The sequence below is a fragment of the Strix aluco genome, chromosome Z (genome assembly GCF_031877795.1).
Source record: "Strix aluco isolate bStrAlu1 chromosome Z, bStrAlu1.hap1, whole genome shotgun sequence".
Lineage (NCBI taxonomy): Eukaryota > Metazoa > Chordata > Aves > Strigiformes > Strigidae > Strix > Strix aluco.
This window is the reverse complement of record NC_133971.1, coordinates 21,662,150-21,689,323: the sequence shown is the minus strand read 5'-3', so window position 1 is coordinate 21,689,323 and position 27,174 is coordinate 21,662,150. Positions and strand designations below refer to the sequence as shown.

Sequence of the window (27,174 nt, the reverse complement as noted above, 5' to 3'; positions counted from 1 at the left end):
TCAGGTACCAATGTTGCCCCAACAGCAAGTCGTGCCCATGAACTGCATGCTTGGAGAAGACCGGCAGGAACGTTCTACAGCTCAGGTTTCTTCCCTACCTCCTTCACAAGTAAACTCTTAGATAAAAATATATTAGGGACACAAACTATGTTGACAGTACACGGCATGGAACTATAACCATTGATTGAAACAATTAAGATGTTTTAACAAATTTGACTCAATAGAAAAAGCATTACTGAAACTACTAGAACAGCCCTTCAGAAACAAGGCTTTAGACTGCTCACATGAAATTAAGAAGTGAACTCCAGGGTGCCTCCCTTCCCTACAATAGGTTTTCTAGAGGCAGGGAGGCCCTCAAGCTCAACTCATGTCAATCCTAAAGTGTGCAGACAGCTTCATGGAACTGGGGCACTGTTATAATGCAGTCTTAAATGCACTCCAGTGTTGCAGATATGACTGCAAATTAAGTATTAAATAACAGGGTGGGAAATAATTTGGTTCAAATTCACAGGATGCTCTGACAAGCATTTGGGTCAAGATGGCAGTAGCCATCCTTGATCCCCTTGAATTTCAACACAGGTCACTGGTGACCCCAGTATGTAGCAGACATATGTTGTAGTATGTCTTAATTTGCTAGTGGATCACATCAGTGGAGTATGGTCTGGGACTCTTGACACTGCCTGCTAATAACAGGTAGGTTAGAATTTCTTATTTTCTTCATCAAAAAATGTTTCACTGCCAAGAAGTGATTCACCTGCATGCTTCATTTCATTCACTAATACTACTGGATTTCTTACTGTTCCTATACTGGAACAGTCTCATCTACTTGGCAAACAGCTCTCAGCTCCAGCATATCACAACCGAAGTTTCACTCATGAAGTAGTCAGAGGATGCATCCAATACTGATATGGACCAACCTGAATTAGACAGCCAAAGGCAGATCAAAGTTGTGTCCCTTACCAATTCTCATTTGTAGTTTAGCATGTATGAAAGTATAGTTCAATTTCTATGCTCCCCTAAACTGCTTATTAAAGGTATTCACTAAGTATCTAGCACTCATGACAGACCATTTAAGGTGAGAAAAAACTACTGTTTTAACACAGGAATTAAACCAATACAATTCTGAAATTTATGCCAAATCTCTTCCTTTATACAATCCCTGTTCTGAATTGTAGAAAGAAAAGGAAAATTTTCTTTTGAAGACCTCTGTAAAAAACCTGAAAATAAGTAAGAACAGGACCGGAACTAGAGCATTCTCTCCCTAGCATCTATGAACCCAAGGTAATCTTGCTCCAGGCTACTTAAATCACAAGTATTTCTCCCAATGCAGTTATAAGGTCAGACGCCACAATCTCATTTATACTAAAACCTTTTGAAACAAGACTGATGCAATGTTTTTGCTGGCAGGTGAATGTATGCCTGAAAGCTGAGGAGCTGCTCCTTGATGAAGTAGAAACACCAACTCTAACTCCAATAGTTCCCACACTGGAGTTCTTGTTTACCAAGAAAGTAACTTAAATTCAGGATCCTTCTTAGTCATCTGTTTACACTATACAGAAGACACCTTCAAAGAAGAGGTCTGCAACTAAGTCTTGCTCCTTTCTATTCAGGGGCAAGTAGTCTTTTGACACTAGCAGCAATGTGAGCTTCTAGCATATAAAACATCAAAATCATCATGTAAGGATGTGGGCAATTTGCACATCCATCATTAAGACCTTGAGGCTCACTTCTGTCTGCCTGCAGCTGCCTCTTAATTGAGAAGAATGTAATCCTTAAGGAATGTTAATAAGGAATGCTAAATATGTGAACTCAGATCTGCAAGACAGAGATAAATACTTTGAATAGCCATCCCACTAACTGATCAAGTACCAGTTTTATCTTTCCACTCCCGGAACAAAAGGTCAGGAAACAGGTAGGTAAAGGACCTTTTGTTTCAAGACACTGAAGTCATTGCCTATAAAGAAGACAGGCTCTTCTGCATCAACAGTCTTCAGCTGAAGACAGCAAGGTGTAGTGGCATCAGTCCAGTCTAGTTTCTTTGGCATTCTTCAGTATCATTCACAGCGAGAGCAGAAATTGCTCTGAGGTCTGGTCAGCCCAGAAGGACTAAAAGCAGTGGTTTCAGTATAGCCAATGCTGAAGCAGGGTACTTTACAGACCCAACCATTCCACTGCCTAATGTCTTAAGAGCAAGCCACCTGCTATGGGAACAAGTGCTAGTCATTCAGATCAAAATGTGAGGCAAAGCAACCTTCATTCAACACCACAGACAGGGACTATTCAGTAAGAAAGAAGCCAAAGGATCAGTTTTGGGCTTTAAGAAGCCTCTTATCTTGACTCATTTTGTGTCACTAAGTGGTCCCTACCTCAGAGAGGGTAAATTGTCAGCAATCGCTAACTGAAATGAAGAACAGCCATGAAGCATGGCCTAGTGAATTCATCAAGACAAGGGTATACGTTCTGGCAGTCATCTTTTAAAAGTCATACTCTTCAGGCAGGATTCCCTTGTTTTGGAGGAATTTGCTTTCGAATTAACAAACTGTGTGTAGAATAGTCAGTAGAAGAGATCAAGACTTAAAAACCACTCTTGCAGTCTCAGCACAGCATCACCTCATTAGGCCTGAGTATGGCTATTTCTCCTCCTCTTTAGTTTCTACTTTGCAAGGTACCTGAAGCCAAGTATAAAATTGACTGATGCTCTATAGATCTGAACTCTAGGAAGTCCAAGTAGTAGGGCTTGAGAATCCACCTTGTGACTGGGGACACGGAAGTGTAGTTTGAGAACAAAAACTGTTTAGGGGACAGTAGCCAAGACCAATAATCAAGACTGACCAATGTCAAAAACATCCCTTTATATGTAGCAGGTTGTCACACCATGCACAAGTAAAAAACTTACCATACAGTCACAAATGCTGTCTCCAGCATGCAGAGAATGAAGACAGGAAAAAAGCATCCTCAAAGACATGATTATTGTCCTAATTTCAGCTGGGATAGAATTAATTTTTGTTCTTAGTAGCTAGAATAGTGCTGTGTTTTAGATTCAAGTATGGGATTTTGTATGACAAAAATACTGATAACACACTGATGTTTTCAGCTGTTGCTAAGAGATCAGGGACTCTCCAACTCCCCACGTCCTGCTTGTGCACAGCTGTACAAGAAGCTGGGAGGGGGCACAGCCAGAGCACTGGACCCAAATTAGCCAATGAAATATTCCATATCATGTAACATTATGCTCAGTATATAAAGGACTGTCAGCCAGGAAGGAGGGGGGTCTTTCTCACTTTCAGGATTGCAGTTTTGGGATCTTGAGTTTTTGGGGATCACTAGCCAGGAATGGGCTGTGTTTCAGTCGGCAGGCAGTGAGCAATCGCACTGTGCATTACCCACTTGTACTTTCTATTATTGTTACTGTTTTATTTTATTACAATTATTAAACTGTTTTTATCTCAACCTATGAGTCTCCCTTTACCTCTCCAATTTTCCTCTCATCCCCCAAGCTGGGGAGGGTGAACGAGCAGATGAGTGGTGTTCAGCTGCCAGTGGAGTTTAAACCACAACAATTATTCAGTGTCATATCAATATTTTCCCTAATTGTGTATTAGCAGAATGAAGGTATGAGCACTGGCAATTAATGTACTTTGTATTATTCAAAAAAGGTACACGATCTGGCTAAAGTCAGTCTCACTGTGCAGCTGACAGATGGTCAAATTTAGAAGAGATCCCCAACAGCTCACTCTGCTCACCCTCAGCAGGTGCAGACATGGATGAACTGAACACTTGGGAAATCTTCCCCTTGGTATCTTTTTGCTGCCAGGTTCTTTTTTAAGCATCATCCTTATACTGATGACACCCTAGTGCCTGCATCAGTGTGGGAAAAAGGTGGCATAACTTCTTCTGCCATGCTATAGGAGCAAGTATGCCATCAGGACAATAGAAGCAAGCATGTGCTGCATGCCAAAGACAAATCCTGGGGTTGGTACCAGAGTTGCCTGAAGGTTTTTAGGCCTTGTCCTCCACTATTCACATACACAGTTGGGGAACACATCTCTCCAGCATACCCAAGCTATCAACACAAATGTGTAGTAGGGGCTGAAGCCACACACAATCTGCATCAACTAAAGCTTTAGTCTTCCCCACTTCCCACTGTTGCTCCTTATGGAACACTTGAACCACAAAGAAGTTTTAGTGTGGAAAAAAAATGTCCATGTTCTGCCACCACCTTTTGATAATAGGAAAGTATTGTGTCCATCTCTTAAACCAAAGCATAGAGAATATGCAGCCTCAAAGAGGTGTAGTTTTAAACACACAGAAGCCAACCAGCACATTCAGGAGTTGCAACTAAAAACATAAGTTAAAGATGTGCTCTTGAAAGCTGGATATTTGAGGACTCTGCAAAAAAAGCCAGGAAATATAAGTACCAAAGTCAACACTCCTGAACAAAACTAATTAAATGTTGACATAAGTGGTACATCAATGTTTTTTAATTTGAGAGAGCTTAGAGTTGAAAAACGGAGATGAGACAAACTGAACTTTGCCAACCATCCTTTCATTCTTGTTTTAAAGTGCAGGCATCCATCTGGTAGTTCTTTGAAAGTCAAACAACTGTTCTAAATACATGCGACCTGTGCGCCAGCTGTCGCTAAAATAAAGTATTAATTGAATACATCACACTGCATTTCATACTTGCACTCTCAGACAGCACATATTGATTCAAATGTGCATCCTTAAGAAATTGCTCAAGTACCAGAATGCAAAAGCAGCTTCACCTACAAAGTAAGGTAGTCTGCCCTTTTCACCAAGGTACAAGTTTAATTACCTGAATCCCGGAAAAAGGAAGTTTTCCATCAGCTAGGACTAATGAAGTCATGACTTCAGTGGAGCTGAATAAAAACTCAAGTAAACCTTGAATATCTGCTTTTCAACACCTGAATCTTCTTTCTATCTCTAAAGCTCAGAAGATTTAAATGCCCAGTTAGCATTTACAGCACTCATATAAACCTGGATGAAATGCAAATACAGTTTTTGGGTGTAGAATCTAGATAATGATGAACCTAACTTCCTTCTTGCTAGCAACATTAGCATTGGTTTCTTCCACCTTTATTCTGTGATTTAAGAGAATTGCAAAACACCACCTGACAGCTCACTGCTTGGAAAATGAAAATATGAAGAAAAACCCAAAACCAACATACCTGTTATTTTGTCCCTGACAAGCTTGCAGGATTCTATCTCCCCAATGCTGCCAAACAGACTCTTCAGCTCCTCTTGTGTCATGTTCTGTGGAAGGTAGTTGACTATTAAATTGGTCTTGCTGTCTTCTGTGTTCCCAGAATTAACTGGTGATGAGCAATTGTTTACTGTGGTTGAACTATGGGCTGTGTTATTGCAAGTTGGTCCATTAGACAGTTGTGTTTCCATGGCAGCAATTACCTGCTGAAAAACACAGAAAACAAGAACCATCAAAATTCATATTTCACCATCTATTAGGACAGTCCAGACAAGAATCTAGAAGATGTTACTATGCAGAAACTGTATTGCCAGGACCATATATTGTCTCTATATGCAAAAAACCCCACCAGTACAGAAGGATTTTAACTATTAGTCAAGGCAATACTTCAAAAACTTACAGGGAAATGAAGTTGTCACTAATATCTTCTAGAAGCAATCTCAATGAAGTTAACACTCAAAGCTTAGTTTCCATCCTCCCCCATTCCCTTCATTAGGGGCATCACAGCCTTTCTAGTATACAAGTTACCAAGTAGAATTGGCCTGTTGCAAGGGTAATCGGTTCTATTAACTTATAACTGATAACTGAAATGATATGGAATATAGCTTTTAAAGTGATAGTATTTGGTTATGCTCAAAACCAGATGAGTGTTAGCTGTATCCTGAGCTTATTTCTCATAAGCAGTAGCAGAAAGCAAGATTAGTAATTTAAAGAGATACTTAGAAAGATATAGGAACGTGCTGGGATGGAAGACAAACTCTTCCTTGATAACCTCTAGGTCAACCCTCTGTCATCACAGGTACAAGCAGGTTTCCAAATGCTTTTATTTGATTAAACTGACAATTCCTGGTTCTCACTTCTTCCCTCCCCTGCACTCTGGAAACACTTAAATTTGATACTTTAACTTGATTTACTTTTAGATATCAAAGTTAGGGAGTGATCACCACTCTAGAAACTACTGTGTTTCACCCCAAAGTAACTGACTTTATGATTGGCAGGTACAGCAGCAATCATTTGGAGAAGCGTCAGTACTTTCCCACAAGCTACCACATGTACTAAAGGCTCTCTGCCACCTCAGTCAGTCACTGAATGGTAACAGTTGGTAAATACAGCAGATTTTTAGTGTCAGCCTAATAGCCAAGGCTTAGGCAGCCTACCCTGTTTGAGACCAACTATATAAGACAACGTCCAACAGAAAATTCTATACATTAATTCTCCATTAATAAACATTTCAACACAGAAGCAAGACTCATCAAGAAGTTTCACTAAAAAAAAAATCCAGCAATCACTGAAATCCAACCTCATACTTAAATTTCTAGGAGGAATTCTCACACAAAAAAGCCTATTGTAAAATCACAGTGTAATGCCAGGACCTCTGGAGGTTATCTGTCCTAACTGTCCTGTTCAAAGCACCATATGCATTCAATGCATACTCAAACAGCTGATCAGGTCAAATGTACTCAGGGAGTGCAAATCTGAATTTCCTAAAAACATGAGAGGGAGTAAGTTCAGTGTCTTAAACTACAATTCAGACATTCCTGGGAACACATTTCTGTGTTCTGCAACAGAGTTATTTTCCAAGAAACTACTTCAGCACAACGCAAAAAAAAATGCATCTATTAAGAACATTTATTACGTTAAAAACATTTAATATAAAAATGTGATCTGGTTTTCCTGATGATCTACAACTGGAGCAACATTTTCTTCCCTTGTGAGAAACTCAGAGGGGTAACCTGCTCCTAGCACTGTGATAAAACAAGTCTGCTGACAAGATGAGAAAGTAGATGATCCTAATTAAGGTAAATTACTTTTCGAAACACTAATATATCTGGCCCAGCTAGTAGCCACATATACTGCACTCTGACTGACGGTCTCTACCATTGCCTTCCCTCCCCCCTCCCCCTTTTTCCTTAAATTTAAGGTCTTCATTGATCAAAATTAGCAGGATTTAACAAGGACAACAAACAATCCTCACTTAACTGCACATTTATTTTCATGTTCAGGTGGCAAGAATGAGATCCTAAGCCAACATTCAAGTGAACAGCTGCAGTAGCCTGTGTATGCTGAAATTACAGCATTTCTCAGCTATAGAACCATCTGCTCTGAATAAAGTGATTCTAATACGTTTTACAAATAATGCATATTCCATTGATAGGTTGAATACAACTGTTCATAAAACACAAAGCACATCTTCAGCAGTTACTAAATATTTTCCACCCTGAAAAATAGTTTGATAAATTTACAGTTTTGAAACAACTTATTAAGACTTGTAAATATACTTTTAAAATAGTAATCAAAAAATACACAGTATACAGGTTTTTAAAGTTACTGAAATTTAGTATTCAGACCATACCAAAACCATTTTAGTGCAATACTACTCTTCAATTATCCACCAGGTATTTTGAATTAATACTAAAATCTAATTGACATTAGAAGAAAGGCAAGCCACTGCAGTATAATTTCTACAGGAGATCACCATATTATAGAAAAAGTTGTCATGGTACGCCAGTGTGCTCTGGGCTCTCACAGAATAAGGACACAACCTACACCCTATAACGAAAGAAGAGAGTTAATGTTCCAAATAGGAAATTCAAGAGTTTGGTATGGCCTCAGCACTATTAACATGTAAAAAAGCAGCCTACAGAATTTAAGAAAAGACCCACAGACCCCAGTCCAAGGCTCTGCTGCCCACGAACCACTTCTAAGCAGAGAAGCCACATCACACAGTCTGACTGCCATGTTAGTTTGGAGTTGCCGTCTGCAATGTGGACACAAAAAGTACCGTATGTTAGATTAGCAAGATAATGCAACAAATCAGTTTGTACAAATTTACAGTAATTGCATTTATATTCCCAGCACGTCCATGCAGTGTGGCTTAATTGGATTTGAGGCAATTCCAATCTAATCTTTCCAAGTTCAGTTCTAAAGTTATTTTTCTTACATGATGCTTATTTTTAAGAAGATTTAAAAGATAACAGAGTCTAGTTACCCCTGCATCTACCCTGGAAACTACCTCTAGAACCACACCATGCCTAGAAGGAACTATACCACAAAACAAATTTTTAGATCTTGAAGACTAAAGGAAGAGGAAAGACAGACAACGCAGGGAGTTGATTTTCCATTAACATTTCCATTAGCACACAAGATGACCATGCACCATTGAAAAACAGCTCCCCTTACATGCCTTTCCCAGCCCACAAAAAAAATACACATGACAAACTACTTTGCCAGAATCCAGACTGTTCTTAGAAACCTAGGTTTTAAAAATCAAAATCTTGCTCAGGCAGTATTCAGTAAGTTTCCCTGCAACAGATGTTTAAGAGTACCACCGGCCATATAAGTGGCAGTTTCTCAAGTGGAGTAACTGGAGCAAAATGTGCAAGACATAGTTCTTCATAAGGGTGTTTTTGTCCCAAAGCACATTGTTGTTTGTTTTTAAATAAAACATCATTGCAAACCCAGTTGGATTTGAACAGTGCTAGGAGGATACCACAAAAGCTAATGGGCCATTTGTAGATGATTACAAGTAGTCCAGATGTTAAATATAGCCACAACACTGGCACAAACAGAAAGACTCCTGACTGTTGCCACAGCTTGAGACTGGTGTAAATACAAGAGATCCTTCTTGCCCCTGGTTAGCAGATGTGGTAAATCTAAACTTTGATAAAAAAAAAGCCAAGGACCCAGATTTTGGAAGGCTGTTGCATCCAGGGTTTATAAACACATACTTCAAAACCATTTTTCCTGTTTTAAAACAGCATAAATTAGTCTTCATTTCAGTTTGCTACCGAAGTCCATATGGTTTGCTGACTTCGCATCTGGTCTTTATTTCTAACTTAAGTTGATAAAGACCCTTTAATAATTTTTTTTTTTTTTTAAATACGAAACACTGAAGCTTTGGTATCAGCTTCAAGCTTGCAAACCATTCTCTCTGGTCTCAACCCAAAACCAGTGCTAACAACCACACTCCTGCAGCTCTGCAATATATATACAGGCAAGTATGTGATGAACTGCTTATTACATGAAGAAAAACTGAAGTCTCAGCTGACTTCTTTTAAATCCAGAGAAGCTTTATTAAGGAGACTGCTTTTAAGTAGCAGTTTACAAAACTCTGTCCTACAGAGACTGCATAAGATGATATATGTGAACCTCTACAGCTCTCAGCAAAGCAGCCTGACCTGATAAGATTATTTGCCTCCTCTGAGCCATGGGATGCACATGGGAAACTCCAATAGGGCAGCTTACTTGTGTGCACAGAACTTCAGCGTACTCGCTACACAGACTTCACTGTACCCTTGAGCATCACAGCACTTCTGAAAAAAGCAACAAGCACCTCTCATTTGAAGTACTTCCAGTTTGCGTAACACACCTATCTTCACTGAAGTATTCACTGATGTAAGTACCCTGTGGAACAAGTCAGTTCTCTAAATACCACATCATTATGTCTCAAACCCAAATTTTGTTCTACCAATTCTTTTACCATTTTTATTACTTTCAAAACTGTACAGAATGCTCTTTCACATCTATTCGGAAACTAGAGTTCTTACCCTTTTATTTACACTTCTACCTGACCTGAAAAAAGACACATACTAATTACACCAAAGAAAAAAACATAATTTTCGAAGAAGTTTCCAGCCTAGTCACTGTACTCTGAAATTAAAATGGCACATTAACATAGCATTCGAGCTGTGAAGAGTCTCCAAAAGTGTTGTAAAGTACAGAACTACTGAAGAATAACTGGTACCATTAAAAAAGCTAATACAGTTTTTGACTATTTGCCTCAGAGACAGTATTACACTTCAGATTATTGAAACAGCTCAGCAGTTACTGCATTCAAAACCTAGTAAGTTCAGGAAACAAGGCTCTATGCCTATTAAAGAAACTTAAGTTTGTTTTAAAACAAATTCAGACTGAGGAGAACAATTAAATGAAGTTGGGAAAAGAAATCTGCTCTTTCTTTACAATCCTGAAAGGAAGCAGAACTGAAGACAAAGTTGTTCAGTTCAACAAACTGAGTAGCTCCCTTTGTTAACAGAGCATGGGAGCCATCTACCTTTCAATAAACTTACTTTTAATTCACTAAGCAGTTAAGACTTTAAACCAAAAACTCTTGAACACTGTTTGTGGCATTAACTGAAACCCAGTTTCTAATTAGCTGCAGTTCAAGTCATAAATAAAGGTTTGCCTAACAGAGAAGCAAGTAGGCTTTTTTTTTAAAGACCAAAGACATCAGGAGTTAAAAAGCCATATGGTTTACATGATTAGTTCTGGTTGCCATAGAACAGTTCCAATTATAACAACAGTAGATTTTTATATAAGAGCTTTAGAAAATAAATTGGAGCTATCAAGTTGAAGACCAGCAAAACAATAGTCACAGTGGTCCACTAATTTTCCTGCAAAACAAGTATTTTAGTATGTAATATACTCAACTGCTCCCGCTCAGCTTAAAATGGAAGCTGAGGCTGGATCCTAGCAGTGTTGTGACAGAACCAAGGTGAGGTGACAAAACAGAAGAGCCTTCAACCACTGTTACCAACTCATATACATATGCTATGGAGAAACCTTCCGTGCATTACATTTCTGGCCAAAGCTTTTCTACTGTCTGTTTTGATTCATAACTGTGCATCCCTATCATTGAGGGGAAAAAAAAATTTCACATAGGTTTTATAAAGAATTTACTTCTATCTATAGACACCACTTCAAAAATCACTGCACAGATGCCTGCCCTGATTAAGCAATATACTTCTAAATGGTATTATTACATAGAGATGATTACAGAAAAATCAGCACCCTGAATCTAAGTGTCCAGACACCAGATATTAAACACATCTGCCGCCTCAAACAGGTTACCACTGTACAGAGGCAACTGAAGCTGCACCATGAGATGCCTCCAGCCTCAAGGCTCACAGCTGATACAATGCTCTTGTAAAGTCCTAAGAGAGCCTAAACATGCCCCTGAAGAGCCTCCGAAAGTTACACACCAGGAGACTTTCAGAACATGCTTTAGAACTCAGTATTTGCCCTTTTCCCTCCTGGGTACAGACAGTGCAACGGAAGCACACAAGAATTACCACATATTGCTATTTGGATAAGCAGATGTTACAGATTATTTTCATAATACCAGACAGTAGAACAAACAGAACCCCATGGCTAAGTACAATGTCCTTTATATCTTCCAGATATGAAAGTCTAAACCTTAGTTTCAGCTTGTAATAAAGTTATTCCCTCTTTTTTTAAATTAAAATATCCAGTATGTTTTACAGAGGATTTATACAACCTACTTTGACTCACAACAGTAATGAAGGTAGTTTAGCAAGGATAAACTGTTGTCTGTGAGGAGTGTTGCTACACACCTTAAACAAAAAAACATTATTTGAGGGCTCAGTAAAAGGCAATAGCTCTGACATAACCTAGATACTGAATTTTGCTTTAAAAAAACAGAACTCAAAATTTTAATACATCCCAAAAAATATTTAAGTGCACAGTTATTTGTACTTTGAATCGCTGCAACTCTTAAGGCTTCCTCTTTTCTGATTTTTATCTTTACTGTAGTGTTAATTTGAAGGGCTCTTATTTTCTTCAAGTAGTCAAATATCTTATGAGCCTGCAAGAAAGCACAGCATTAATTCATGCATACTCAAAAAAGCTGCACATAAGAGATAATGGAGGCTGTTGGATCTGGCATATGCTAAAACTAGTACAGAGGCGGCTAGAACATCCCAAACTTCTTTATGGATAAAGGTACACACAGGCCAGAGGGCATCTCTTCAGTCAACAGCCTTGCTTGTCAGAACAAAACACTACTCACTCTTTCGGTTTGCCCTGTAGGAAGAATAGTTGTCAAGGAGAACTTGATGGTTATTCTGATGTCCACACGTTAACAGCACACACTGTGCTTGGCAGTCTGCACAAACAAGCTAAACAATGCTAATTTCTTAGTCTGTGTTTTCACTGTTACTTTAAAACAGTATAAACCAGAACTGCTCCATTAGCAGCCCTCCCCACTCACACATCTATTCATTCGTGTCATTCCCTCCATTACACCATTGGAAAAAATCTGTAGCACAAACTAGATCAGGGTACTGTTCAGGAGAATTCTCAGTCATCCCAACCGAACCAAGCAGCAGAGTATCTTTAGATTTATGCAAAGTTTGAGGAAGAACTTTGTGATACAATACAAATTGAAGACCAAAAAACCTCAGAAAAAAAACTTAAAATTAGCTTTTGATAAGGTGGTCTCATTTTCCAAAAACTTATAAAGTTACTAATGTAAACACAGGTAACAAAGATAAAAAAACACGGGAGTCCTACGCAACAATAAAACCCAACTACATAGCCTCTCTAAGCTGTCAAGGTTAGAAGGGAAACCTTTTCACACTGGCTCTTGCATGAGTCACTAAATAAGTAATACCATTTAACAATTCTATACCTAGGCCTCAAAGGCATGGTGAGAACGCAAGTGGTAAAATGGAAGATGGGTATGAAAAAAGTCATATGGGATGTAAGCAAATGGATTTTAATTCATCTTTATGATTGGTGCTGCAAAAGTTAATCTGCAGAAGCTTTCAGCAAGGAGGAAGGGGCAGCAAGACAGACCTGCCCACTCCAGGTAGACAATGAGAAGACAAGTGGACAATTGCAAACAGCTGAACAAGAAACAGCCATCAGTACAGGCATAAATTCTGCTACTGGGAAAAGAGCTTTATAGTCCTGGTGACTGCACTAAAAGGACAGAAGGAAGAAAGGTCAAGTTAACTATTGAACGTAAAAATTTATAGGCAACACTAAAAGTGTATACACAGATTAAAAAAATGTCTCCACATAATATGCAATGCTTTTGGAAGCTCTTAATATTCCTGCAAATCATCTAAGAACCTATGGGATGCTAAAAACAATCCCGCACTAATGCTACAAATTTATTAGGAAAAAAGTCAGCATAAAGATTTGCAAGTAGTTCTGAAAAAAATAATGTATGTACAACAAGGTGAGGACATTGCTTGACAATGGAGTAATCTAGAAACCATGCAGGAGCTCTTCTGACTGAAATTACTGACTACCTTGTCAGCTGGGGTAAAGGAAGGGAAATACACAGGGTATTTTAAGTTACCTTAGAAACCATACTAGAAATACCAGCTTAAATCGTCTTCTGTAAAGAAAACAAACACCTGCATTCTGGTTAAGTGATCAGTTCAAATGAGACTCCAAGTAAAACCATTTTTATGTTCCTAATTATTCAGATCAGTTTAGACACATAACCACTTCTACCAACTTAACTTATTCCCTAAGCAAGAGAGCGTCAGCATGTAGCATTAATTAGCTCACACACAGGATGAAAGAACTCAGCACAAAATTATACTATTCGTTTTCATTGCACTCTTTCATTTATAGAGTTTAAAGACAGCTGAGGGGAAACTATTACTTTTGTTATACTTGAAATCCTAACTAAATGTCAAGTTGGGCTTCTGTCTGAACACAGCCAATATTGCTGATGTCCAGCAAGAGTTCCCCCAAAACTATCACTGCATCAGACAGCTGTCCAGGTCTCAAGTAACAAGCCTCAAACAAGCTGTGAACAACTCAAGACTTGATCGATACTTTAAACAAAATCATTGTTTAAAGGAAAAGGTATGCTCAGACTTTTCAACTGCACCCTGCCCATTCACAAAATCTTGACAACTACAGTTTTTGCTCTTATTCAAACACTTGTGCATGCTGTTCCAGTCTCATGTGCTAGCTAGCTCCCAGCCTTCTAGCAAAGTGCTCTCCAAGGCAATACAATTCTGTCAAAATGCATATGTATCCTGCAAGAAGTAACAGTATCTTACTTCAGACATTTCCCTTCAGCCTTATACATCTGCAGTCCTCTTGAACCTACTGAGAATAACAGAAGAAAACAGATTCAATGTGGTGAAAGGAGACAACTTGAGGACTCTTCAAATACAGCATCTTGCTATCTTGAAGCGTTTTCAAAGTCAACATTCACTTTTAGACATACAGTGCCTGCTCAACCTGGAACTGGCTAGGATACCTACTTCAATTTTTCAGCCTTTACCTCACTATTCCAGTTGAGCTGTGTAAAACTGTTCCCCCTTTCATACTGCAGTTACACCCTTCTGCCCCACAGGCAATTTCAAAAGCTGAATTTTTACCAATAGCCAGGAAAAGGAAGAAAACCAGGTTAGTCTGACTCTTCAGAGATGTCTATATTTAAAAACAAATGTTAGAAAATCAGCTTCTTCCTAATCAAGAAAGCATGTCAACTTCAAGGCCATTACTCCATTTACTCTCCAACTCCTCTCCATGAAGAACATAGCTAAAAGGTTCTGTCTCTCATTCACCCAACTTTTCTCAGTGCAGAGGGCCCAGCAATGGATGACAGGACTCATCTTCCAGGTCAAAGTCAACAAGGTTACAGGAACACTTCTGCTCCACTGATTTTTCATGGCAGCACTCCTCTTGCTCTCAACTCCCTGGTAAATTGGAGACATGGCTGGGCCCAAAACCCAGCAGTATTGCAGACACTCACCAGAAGTACACCCCAGCAGACCCACAGGGCCAGGCTGAGAATCTCCATCACAGTCCCACCCTTCAAACCACAGGATGAATCCCCTTAGTTTCCTCACTTCAGGGGATTTTTTTGTTCTCTCACATTTGATCTCAAATGTAACTAGGCAAGAAAGAAATTGCATTACTGAATCTTTCGACCCCTTAAACCCTCATGTACACAGCTAGGTAGCTAAGCAACTGACATCCTCAATTCTATACAAAAAAAGGGGGAAAAGCAAGCAGTTGAAAGCCAAAACCCAGCAGCCTCCATGCCTCTCCCTTTCTCCATACCCTTCAAGTCCTTTCAAAGCAGTGTCAGGCTGGGACACCAACAAAAAGCCTACACACTCATATGCCTCCACTAGCCCAGATTCTTATGCAAAGAGCAGATTCATGCCCACCGTGCAATAAACCAATCTTAACATGCTCAGGAGAGATATTGTATTTATTCATACCTGGGTGCTTGGTGGACTTTCCCACAGATCAAGCACCAGGCACGAATCCACTTTTCAGGTACAAGACCACCAGTGGTCTGACAGCCAGACATGTCAAGTCAGAGACAGCACCCTCCTTTTAGATCTAAAGCTGACGATAAGCAAAGCTTATGTGCAACATGAAAAAGTATTCAAACTAAACTGAAACATGCACCATTACATACACATAGAACCAAGTCATTTTTGTCCAAGAAAAATTAATCCTTCCATTAAGCCTTCCGGGGAAGAAGAGATCTTCAGTAAAACAAGAGCTCAACTAGTAAGATAGTGCAAGAGTCTGGCATGAACTCAGCTTTACAGTAGGTATGACAGCAAACAAACTATCTGAACAACTCAAGATGATGTTGTCCAAAATTGCTTCAATGACCTAGGATCACATCTTACAGATTGTTAAACACTATTCAAATACAAAATACCTGCCTTCCCTCACTGGTGAAAGGCCTCAAAATAGCATGCAAGGCAAAAAATAGGGATTTGTGGCACCAACTGACTTGAGCTGCACAATTTTTTTCATAGCTGGGCATGAGGGGTTAGAAGAGGAAAAGGAACACTGTTCAAGCTAAAACACTTCAGTCAGCATTTTCTGCCCTCTTCAGTCAACATCAGCTCACAATTCACCTACAGCCTTATGACGCTTCCATTACTTCACCTCTTAAGATTTAAGATCCAGAAAGAGTGACAACATCAGGCATTCTTGTCCAACAATTCATAACGAACTAATAAGAAAGAGTATGGCCAAAGCGAGTTTACTCTGAACACCTATTACAGATGAAGACTGACTATTCAGTCTTAAAGTAGCATTAATAGTCTGAAGTTGGTAATCAAATCTTTTAGAAAAAACAGCAAGCTTAAAGACAGCTATGACTTCTCCCTGCCTGCCCCACCAGGAGTAGGAAGTCACTGCAGTTTCCATGAATGCAGCACAAAGGCTTCCAGTAGCAGATGAAATTAACTTAGTTTTTTAATCCTGCTATACCATGAGTAATGAATAATGCAACACACATATAACATGACAGATCCATATGCTGTACTGAGATGACTTATATGCAGAAATCTTTATTTGTATAATCCAACTAAAAATACAGAGATGGATACTTCAGTTTTCCTATTTTAAAATAATCTTGCTTTTGATTTCAGTCAGCACTTACCCATGTCTTAACCTTTCTGACCTCTGTGGATAGGAATCCCTGCACAAACAAATTCAAGAACAGAGAAACACAGCAGACAACATGCCAGAACCCTTTGGTAAATCTCTTAAGAACTGTCATTAATACTGCTACTCATTTTCCTATCATTTTGTCCAGAAAATATCAAGTTTCTGGGGCCATTTGCCCTCCATACTTTCTAGCTTTTTTTCCTAACCCCTTGTTCATGGAAAGCTATATCTAATTTGTCTTCCATCTCTACTGTTTTCCAGTACTCCAGTTTTCATTAAACTACACATCACTTAAGATACCCTTGTCCCTTACATGGGTTAACCTACATGTTTTTATTTGATTCTTCTGCTATACTATTTCATGTATACTATGCTGCTAAGTGTTATAGCCAAACCTATTAAAACTTCAACTTCATATATTTATGGAGTAGACATTTCTATCACCTATGCCTAACCCACTAAACATTGTATATACATATTACTGAAATCTAGACCTTCTCATGCAAATTCTAGATTAGGTAATTTTCTTTCAAAATTAGTTTTGAAAAATCTGACTTCACTGTCTTAGGAGATTTATCATTGCGTCAAAAAACTGAGGTAATACCTCATTTCATAGTAAAACTAATTATATGCCTAATTCGACAGCGAAAGAAACAGCAGTCATAGAAATACACCACTGCAGAGCTCTCAAATACTCAGAATCATATTTTCCCCAATTTATTTTATTCTCCTGTGCACATCTTCAAAATTTAATATAAAAGGAAAATCAAGAGAATTGCTTACAAAAAAGAGTTGGTGAGAAGTCTCAAGGTAGCATGGTAGCAAGAACAAAGTCAGTCAAACAGCACATAGCTCTTAGACTTATACTTCCCTACCCAGTATCAATGCACATCAAGCACTAGAAAATACCCTATGCCCCAAAAACCTTCCTGTAACACATGCTACAGGGCAAAAAAGAGCCTGGGCAGAAGTCAGACACTCAGCAGCAACCAAAAATGGTGCTACTGCTGTCTGACTTAAGATACCTTTGCTTTCTATATAGACTAACCTGCATATTTTTATCACCATTTCACTACAGCAATGCACTGATTCTGAGGCATGGGAGAAAGCCAGATGCCTTCATCCAGCACCCAAGTTTGAGATTAGGAAATTAAGACCTTGCTTATCTCTAGCACCCTTTACAGTAGACCTGTCAAATCACATTATATGCCATGGAAACCAAAGGCTGACCTCTCAAGTGCTGAAGAATACCTCAAAATAAATCAGATAGTGGATTTTATGCTGTGACATCCCACTGACATGGAGAGAAGAATCTGAGTTTGGAAGCTTTTGTCTTTGTTTTATAACGATTTACTTCCAAAACAGCAACAAGTCCGCTTTCAGGAGTGAACATTATGCCTGCAGAGGGGATGTCTTGCGAAACAAAGGCATCAGTAAGTTAAAAGGCTGATCAGAAGCAGTATTTACCTTCCCTCCTGGCACTTTTATCTTGCAGAAAAGATGGCAGTGGTTTATACTGAATCTCCTAAACTACAGGGTACTTACATATACACTTTACCAGAGTCAAGTCAAGAATGCGTTTTACTAGAGCAGAAAAAAAATAATCAAAAGTAAGCACTGGAGACATGCTGACAACAGGTCAAAAGGCATCAGCACTATGGAGAAGTCTGAACAACTGCGATTGTCAATATTAAAAAGCTCACTGGTATCAGATACGGATTCTTACTGTCCTATATGATCATGCATTCTCACTAAATATACACAAGAGTCCCAAACAGTTAAAAAGGTAGAACTTGCACTACTTGTTTGTTTTTCCCTGTAGGAGTTGAACTTCCATGGATGCAATTTTCAAAAAAGTGCTGTCCAGATTATATTGGAACAGATTCTTCAGACTATAATAGAAGCAGCTCTGAGTTTGAAAAAAGTCTGTTTCATTAGGTGTCAGCATGGTCTAGCTCTAAAAGAAAGCCTATCAGGAAGAAAGCTATTTACTCCACACTATTCATTTGGACATGCTGTTCATTTAAGCTCTGCTGCCCACATTTTGAATGTGGGCATTTAAAAGAACACCTAAACTAGGAACAAAACCATAAAACAATCATCCATTTCTGGAAATGAACTCATAGTCAGGATGGCCAAAATTTAACAGTTTATATAAAGTGCTGTATTGTCTCACAGCTAGAAAGCAAGGACTTTTCCTTCTTTGCACTTAAAGACATTACATCTTCCTAGAAGTAGTACCATCATTCCACCTCCTCTCCTGCTACCAAAAAGACAACAAAATATATTGGATCAATCTTCCACCTACTTCCCAATACACAGACCAGCACCTCTAAATCCTGAAGCCCTGATATCAATGACCCACACATCTCTCCCTGAAAGATCAAAACTGTATTTCATTGTCCCATTATATAGGTACAGCATTAAAGAACAAGAACATAGGGTTGTTAGGTTATTTTTAGACCAGCTCTGAAGTCAAAAAGGATGTTGATCTACTTACTTCACTCTGCAGGCATGTTACACTGTTCTACATTAAATGGACCTTTCAGTCAAACCTCAACTTCTAACCTTCAGAAGTTTATTCATTGCTTTGTAAAGTTTTTTTTGGAAAAGAGTAGCAAAATGTGTTCAAGTATGCTTCCTAGCAACAGCAGTAAGGAAAGAGGAGTTTAAATCTTTCTTACTGTAAATCCTGCATAAATACTGTACAAAATGCATGGTCACTACAAGTTACCTGCAAGTTGGTTCTGCAAGACAATGCCTCAGCTCAAAGATCAGTAAGTGCTCAGTCTATGCATAATGAACTTTACAGGTCTTTTACTCTAGGCAGAGAGAGCACATCAGGACTAGTTGCCCAAGGCTAGCAGTAGCTACATCTGCAGTAAACTTGTTAATTTATAGAAAAACATTATTTAAAGAACATTGGTTTGAGACTCCTACCTTCAGAAGTTCATTTAACCATATTAAAGCTCTGGAGCCTGATGCTGCAAAGACTTTTAAAAAGTCAGTGCAGAGGAAGGCTGTAAAAGTTAGAGTCAAAATTAAAGTCACAAACCTACAAGTCACTTTAAAGTCCATGCCATCAGGAAGGACAGGGACAAAAGGAGGGTAGGGATCAGGATACCACACAAGTAAAACATGAAGAGCAGCATCCTGACTGAGGACCTGTCATCAAGCATCATTTGACTGATCATGAAGAGATCTTGTAGTAAAATTATTTCCAGTTTCAAAAAGTAGACTACTGGTACCTTATCTCCCAAACTGCCGACAGAAAAATACCAGATAGATCACATATATTAATTATAACCTGTGCCACACAAATGTGTGCAAGTTTAGATTTTGCTTGCTTTACTGCGTATCCTGAAAGGACATGCAACTGTTCTGTAAGGATTATTCTGTTTGTATACAACAGAAAATGGACACAACATAGGCAAGTATTAAATATTTGTTACTCCTCAGCAGTTTGTGAACTCCCTACAGCAGCAAGAACAACTATTGAAGTAGAATCTGCCAGGCACATCTCTAACCTCCACTGAAGCTACAAATTCTCAGTAGGTTGCTAGAAGGTTAAACAACTGTAACAGGCTTGAAACAGATCAAGTGTTAAGATTAAAATTTGTTGTATTTTTCACTGGTGTAAGATCAAAGTTCTTTACATTTTGTTTTTAACCGAGATCTAAACCAGACCCAGTAGAAGAAAGATCAAGCAGAATGCTACATATCCACCCCTACTAAATTCAGAGAAAATAACTTCCTTTCCTCTTAGATCTGTGGACAATAACAGCAGCTCTCATTCAAAGCCATATGACAACTTCATCTAGTTGAAGAAATAGCTAAAAATGTTTAAGCACAGAAAGTGCTTAAACACGGAAAGGTTCTGAAGTAGCAGAGGCTGTCCTCACAGTAAAGACATCCCATATGGTAACTATTTTTAGACTGTTAAGTATCAGAGGTTAGAGAAATCACATGGGTGTCTCCAAACTACCAGTTCCTCAGCTGATTTTTATCCTTTGCATAAAGAAAAGGCAAGTTGGGATAATTTTTAGAACTAATATATATCAAACTCAAGAAGTGTGTCCCTTCAAAGTACATTTAGGTTCCGTAACTAAACATTCTTTCTAGTAAGGACTTGAAAGGAATGCAAGCCTGTAACTTTTGACAAAAATACCTAGAACATTCAAAGCAGATCAGCTGAGTTATATTTAAGCTGGTTCTAATTCACTGCAGCTGCATCTAATGAATCACAAAAAGCTTATTACTACAATAAAAGTGACACAGCTCAAAGCTCAGTGGCTGAACACTCTCCAAGTTTCCAGCATCCTTCAGTTGGCTGTATTCAGCACCAGCTACTGAATGATCTCTGTACTGTAGCTAAGAGATGTGGTACAGGAGAAGCTTCAGGACCTACCCAATGTTTCACCCTTTGACAAAGACTGCTCCATAGCAGGTCATTCAAAAACCAGTCTGTATATGGAAAAAATCAGTACGATTAAAAGGTCTCCCATCTCTGGTAACAGGAAAGAGACATGCTGAATACAAGAACCTTCACCAATTTGCTCTTGACAGCCGCACTCCTTGTGTCACAAGTAGCATTTAACACATGGGAAGATTTACAAATCCACTGAGGAGACACAGAATAAGGGAGGGACAAAAAGCATTTTGTTCCAGGAAGTTTAACAATAAACTACTTTTTGTTTGTGCTGCAAAGAGCTTTGAGCTTTCTACTTCATTAGTCAAAGAAAATACACAATTAAGTCAGCATCCTTAAATAAACCCTTCAGAAGGAAGTCAGGTAAACCTCAAGGAAAAGCAGAAGATCAACCCCACACCAAGCTGTAACAGCAGCACTGCCTTTAAACAGTCTTCCAGCTGAAGAGACATTAACAGGTATTTCAGAAGTAGGTTAGTATGCTCAAGCACTACAGCCTAAGATCAGAAGGACTGTTTCCCCCAGAATTGCTCTTGTATTTCTCTTCCCTTTTGATTTTTCACACAGCACCAACAACATTTTGTGTATTATTCATGCAGAATTTCAGAAGATACTCTGTGAGCGCTATCTGCTCAGTGAAGTGCTTCCTCATAGGTGATTTACACAGGTAGCAAGTATTTCTCCCCCCACCATGCCCCACAGGCTCCCCAGACCAGCAGAAACAGCACTGGATGGGAAACAGTCTTTGAACAGTAAATCAGAAACTAATACAAAATGGTAGAAGAAAAAACAAAACACAAAACCTACCCTTAATTCCAATATTTTAAAAAACAGTAAGCAGTACAGTCTCCCAACTGTCATACCAGTCTGTTACATTCTAATTTGCTTATGCAAAGTACAGATTGTTATATTTCTCTACAGAATCCACTACAGTAAGTGGATTAGCTACACAGACTAGCATTATCAGCAAGACTCTTCTCTGAAGCACTAAGAAAAGGTATGACTCTGGGGGTGGATTTTTGCATTTATTGAGACAGGTGGCAGAGAAGAAGCAGCAGGAATCTTTCAACAGACCTCAGAAAGGAGTAAGTGGTAAAAGTGATTCAGCTGGCTGAGAGAGTCCACTTGACAAGCAAGCAGAGAACAGTGGCATCAATTGTTTTGCAAGCCTAATCACAACTGGATTACTTGACCCAGAATAAACTGCACCCGTGTAAACTGACCTAGCAGATTCCGTTCACCTCGGGGAGCAATCTACTCCTGGGACTGTTTGTTCCTTCTGGTTTTCAAAGTGTTTGTGATTCAGCCATTTAACGGCACATAATCGTGGGATCTGGGGAGTCCACTATGGAGGGAAACACTACCACATCCATGAAACAAACTCCTTCACCCCATGGAGCTGTGTCCCCCAAACACTGGTACTGCACAAAACTGCAAAACAGAAAAAGAGTACTAGTCAGCTTTTTCTAGCTAAAAACAGGTGCTCCTGAAAGCTCTAGAAAAAATGAAGACTCATCACCTTAGCATTTTATTATTAATATTTACAAGAAGCTTCAAGAAGAGAAAGATATCCCAAGTCAAAACTGACATAAAATGTTAAACCTTATCATTACAAGGTTGAATGATGATAATGACAAATGAACCACATCATCAGGTGAGTTCTAGGATTCCAGGAGCTCTCCACTACACAGAATCTTTATTTCCAAGCCTTGCACATTTGAATGTTTTGTTTACCCCTTTAAAAAAGGCTACCAGTTATCAATCCTTATGGACTGCTATAGTCATGTGCCACAACAGCTTTTAGGAAATTGCTTTTAGACATGGACTTGCCATCCCAAGACTGTCAGTGGTACTGAGTGGTCAAACAAATCACTGCTCCTAGAAAGAGCATGCCTCCATCCTCTCTGGAAACCCAGACTGTCCACACTATACTTTTTCTCTAGAGGGCTTTTGTGGGGCTCTCTAAACTTAGCACATCAACTTTGTCTTCTTACCAAGTGAAAAAAGACTGATGTCCTAGTAAGGTACACTAGTGCTTAATCCCAGCACTTATCAAACGTAGAGTCACCCGCAAAAAGCGGAATTAAACAACAAAAACCCAAACACAAACTTATTAATTGAGTTTGAATTATTAGAGAAGATTTCAGAATCTGTGTACAGACCACAGAGGGAAGAGACCTTTCACCTGCAAGCCTGATTTTGTACACCTTGCCATGTTTCAACTCCCACAGCTGCTCCAGCACTAGCATCTTCTGTTTCCCAAAGGTTTTTCAAAGTTGAAATTCAGCTCAGTAAAGCACCATATACACTATTCTTAGAATAACTGACCAACTAAATCACAAAATCAGTGTTTAAGGTTGGAAGTGACCTCTGGAGATCATCTGATCCAACTTCCATGCTTGAACTGGCTACTTAGAGCCAGCTGCCCAGGACCATGTTCCGACAGTTTTTGAGTGTCTCCAAAGCAGGACACTCCACCACCTCTCTGGGCAACTTACATCAGTGCTCAGTCACCTTCACAGTAAAGAGGCCTTCCTGATGTTCAGATGGAGCCTCCAGTGTTTCAGTCTGTGCCCACTGTCTCTGGTCCTGTCACTGGGCACCACTGGAAAGAGCCTGGCTCTGTCCTCCATGCACCTTCCCTGGAGATATTTACATACGTTAATGGGATACCCCTGATCCTTGTCTTCTCTAGGTTAAACAGTCACAGCTCTCTCATCCTTTCCCCATAGGAGAGATGCTCCAACCCCTTTACAGTCTTCATCACCCTTCACCAGACTCTCTTCAGGATGTCCATGTGTCCTGAAACCAGGAGACCAGATGAAGAGTGTCCACCTCTAGGCATAAACCAGGCAGAGGTTTCATTAAACAAACAACTAAATTCCTAATAACTAAACACAGAAACCTACATCAAGAATTTGAACGAGAGTGAAAGTAACTGGAAGTGTATCAGTCAATATGGAACCTTATCTATGTAAGATACCACTGGCTGCTAACTTGGTACTTTAGTAAAATCTAGACCATTGTAAGAATGCAATGCAACAGACTCAACCAAACCTCTGCTATCACTCCCCATCAATTTCAGCATCAGAGCATTTTGGCCAAACTTTGAGGAATTATTAACTTAAGGAGACTGTTCCTGTATCTAAGTGACAAGTAATTTTCTATGTTTACACTGTGGGCAAAAGTAATTTGAAGCCTTCCTCTGTGATGACAGCATTTCCCATTTCAATGGCTTGACAAGGGACAAAAAAGAAATCCAGAACACCTGAACCAAGAAGACAGCCCCCATGATGTACTTGCCAAGGGTTTCCTTGAAAGATGGGCAGAATAGAGAGATATCTGATTTCCGTCACTAATGATGCAATCCCTAGATACTATTACCCAGGAAATTATGTTAAAATTTGGCAAGACATTCATCCAAAGTCTCATTTCTCCCACTTCTGGTATGCTGTGAAAGCACTTCTTTCACTGATGCCACACAAGGGATCCACCTGTACCTATGGCACTCTACTAAGTCTCAGAGCTTGGCAATAACCCCTTGCATCTTTACAAGCAGCACACATACACAAAAAGATAGAAATCATGAAGACAGGAAACAAAGCATAACCCTGTGGTTAACTACTCAAAGCACTATTAAGTGAAACACCCAACAAACTTGCAGTTCTCTTCATAGATTATTGGTATGAAAAAGCAGAGAAGTTCCCCCTGCAACTCTAAACACACTCAAGAGGCATTTTTTTTTTCCACACCTGAAATTCTGAAGCCCAAACTATAGTGTTTTCACAAACACGGGAAGTCCCAAATTTGACAGGGATAAGTAGCAGCCATATATAGGCATCAGAAGTTACTGATAATCACCAGCATTGTCAGCTTATGTCTCAAATCTAAAGCAAACCATTTGCTTCCTAGCACTGCTCCAGTTAAACCCGTGGCACAAGAAATGCTGCAACAGACAAGTCGTTTCTTCAAGCAGGTTTCCTTTTAATTTTTCATATACCTGTATGAACAATCTCACCCAGTTCTAGCAGATAAATTGTCAGTTAAGATACTTCTAAAAGTTTCCCTTCATACTCCCTGTGGAAAAAAAATAATCTTGCTTTAAAAGCAGTTGCCTTCTCAGGAAACAAAACTAGGGTTCAAAAGTGAGCAAGTCCAGCCTTATCTTTATTCTATCTTTGAAAACATTTGTCTTAAAAACTACCTGCTTCTCTTCTGAAATTGTGTGCATTCAGTATCTAGTTTTGACACACCAGATACTTACCCAGCACATACCCATACCACCTGGCGTCTGAAGAGAAACTTGACCTCAAAAAAAGGAAACTCTGCCAGGCTGTGTCAACATGCTACATCAACTTCACTTTTCCTAAATTACAACCCTCCCAATGCCTTTTATTAAATCAGCTTTTAGAGTAATTTTCATGCATCAAGTGTTCCACTGCCAAATTTGTTTATACTGAAATTCTTCCAATCCATTAACTTAGTGAGTTAAACCCTTACCTTCCTCCTCAGTGCAATCTGTCATACAGGGGTAACAGTCTCACAACCAGGAAATCTCACATAATGAATGATTCAAGCTTATTGGAAGTGTTAATGGGCATGAGGTGCAAAATAGTAACTCTCCCTTAGTGCATAACACACTTCATTTTTGTACAGATTGCCAAAGTGCTTTTAATTCTATTTTCTATTCTTTGCACCAGCTCCACTCAACTGGTACACAGGACACAAAGTTTTGGCACAGAATGAAGTTATTTAAACACTTGACAGTTACACACAATCTAAAACAGATGGCCAGTTCTCCTGCGAGTTTGAGACTTAAGAGAAAGAGCCATGCAAGCTCACTAGGCCTATTTTTCTGATAAGCCAAGGAACTCAGTGAACCTGCCAACCACAGTTATTGCTCTGAAGCTATAGGTCTCGTAGACTTACTCAGAAAGACTACACTACACAGGTTCAGCCTGTCCTTTACCTTTTCATCACCACCTTCTACTACATAAATAGATGCCAGACATCTGCTGTTTCTTCTACTCAAAAGAAATTATTTGACCCAAAAACTGCTAAAGCACAGGAGTTCCTGTTTGTGCCACAAAAGTTAAGCTGGCCACTATCTGTTGAGTCAGCCAACACAGGAGTTTCTGTCCAAGACAGTTCAGTCTTGTTCAAACCATACAAACAGTAGTTCCAGTTCAAACTTTGTCCTTAGTTGAACAAAGATAAGGTATTCTAACTCTTGGGATTTTTCTCACACAAAAATGGTCCAGAATTGATGGCATTATCCATAAAGTCTTCCCAGAGATACAGAGAGATACTTCTAACCATCATGCCTTTGGTATGCTGTAACATTTTCTCCCACAGATCTTGTCAACAGTTAAACTTTTCTCTAAAAGGGCTCTATTTTGACATGACATTCAGAAGTACTACGAAACCTTCTTGCTGAGCTCAAAGACTTATGAAAGTTTATTTCCAGTTCCATCGATAGTATTTTTGTCCTTTATTTAGAAATCATTCAAATTAAGATGAGGAAATGCTTGAGTTTGTCAAAAATAGGAGAGTGATGCTAGAGAACTGGCTGAGAAAAGTAAGATATTTAGCTATTTCTGTAACAAGAAAATTATTTTTACCTTTAACATTATCTGTGATTTCTGTTGGTATGTCAGTTCACAGATGTAAAACCATCATGTAGCGTCCTTGATGCAAAACACAAGCAAAAAGAGCAGCAAACATCACAAACAGAAAAGGTAAATGCCAGCATGCAAATGAAATTTTCACAGAACACTATAAATGAGGATTTCTTCCATTAGCTCTCAACTAAAACACAAACTTACCAGAAGTAACAGCCATCTTTCTAAATAAGAAGTGCCTACTATAATTTCAGGTTCCACTAGAATCCAAGCAGTCCTGCATGAAGACTAGAACTGAGCATCACTTGTTAGCAGTAAAGCCCAAAACACAGAGGAATCAAGAGTTCCTCTAACAAATATGTGAAGTACTGTGCAGATGAAAAGCCTCCTTCCCCCAAAACCCTTTCAGTCAAAGGTTGCAGAAATTATGTGGAGACAGCTGTGGCAAAGGTTTATCTTGAGATTTGGCAATAGCTTCTACAGATTTAAAGACAAAAGCTTAGTACACATTTACTCAGTCATCAATTGTCTTCAGTCTTCACTGGTTTATTAGATGCTACTGATAAATAATGCACTTTACTCCTCTTCTACAAAGTTGATTTTTTTTTCCCCATGTTACATCAATGTAAACTATTGTTTAGATACTGCAAGGTTCCTTCCCTAAAGGTCAGAGATGAAGCACAAAATCTAGACCTACTCGTTTG

The 27,174-nt window shown here is 39.0% G+C and overlaps 1 protein-coding gene across 9 annotated transcripts in view; it reads right to left on the bottom strand.

Annotated features, from left to right (window-relative positions):
• Positions 1-27,174, bottom strand: part of ELAVL2 (ELAV like RNA binding protein 2) — a 102,972-nt gene that overhangs the window by 49,818 nt on the left and 25,980 nt on the right. For 4 of the 9 annotated variants that reach the window (XM_074812767.1, XM_074812766.1, XM_074812765.1 and 1 more), the window contains exons 2-3: positions 7,892-7,982; positions 5,190-5,430 (exon numbers count right to left, since the gene is read on the bottom strand). In XM_074812767.1, coding sequence (XP_074668868.1) covers positions 5,190-5,430; positions 7,892-7,963 — 313 coding nt within the window. In that variant the 5' untranslated portion in view covers positions 7,964-7,982. The remainder of the gene's footprint in view (positions 1-5,189; positions 5,431-7,891; positions 7,983-27,174) is intronic. The other 5 variants (XM_074812770.1, XM_074812771.1, XM_074812769.1 and 2 more) reach the window with 2 other exon arrangements.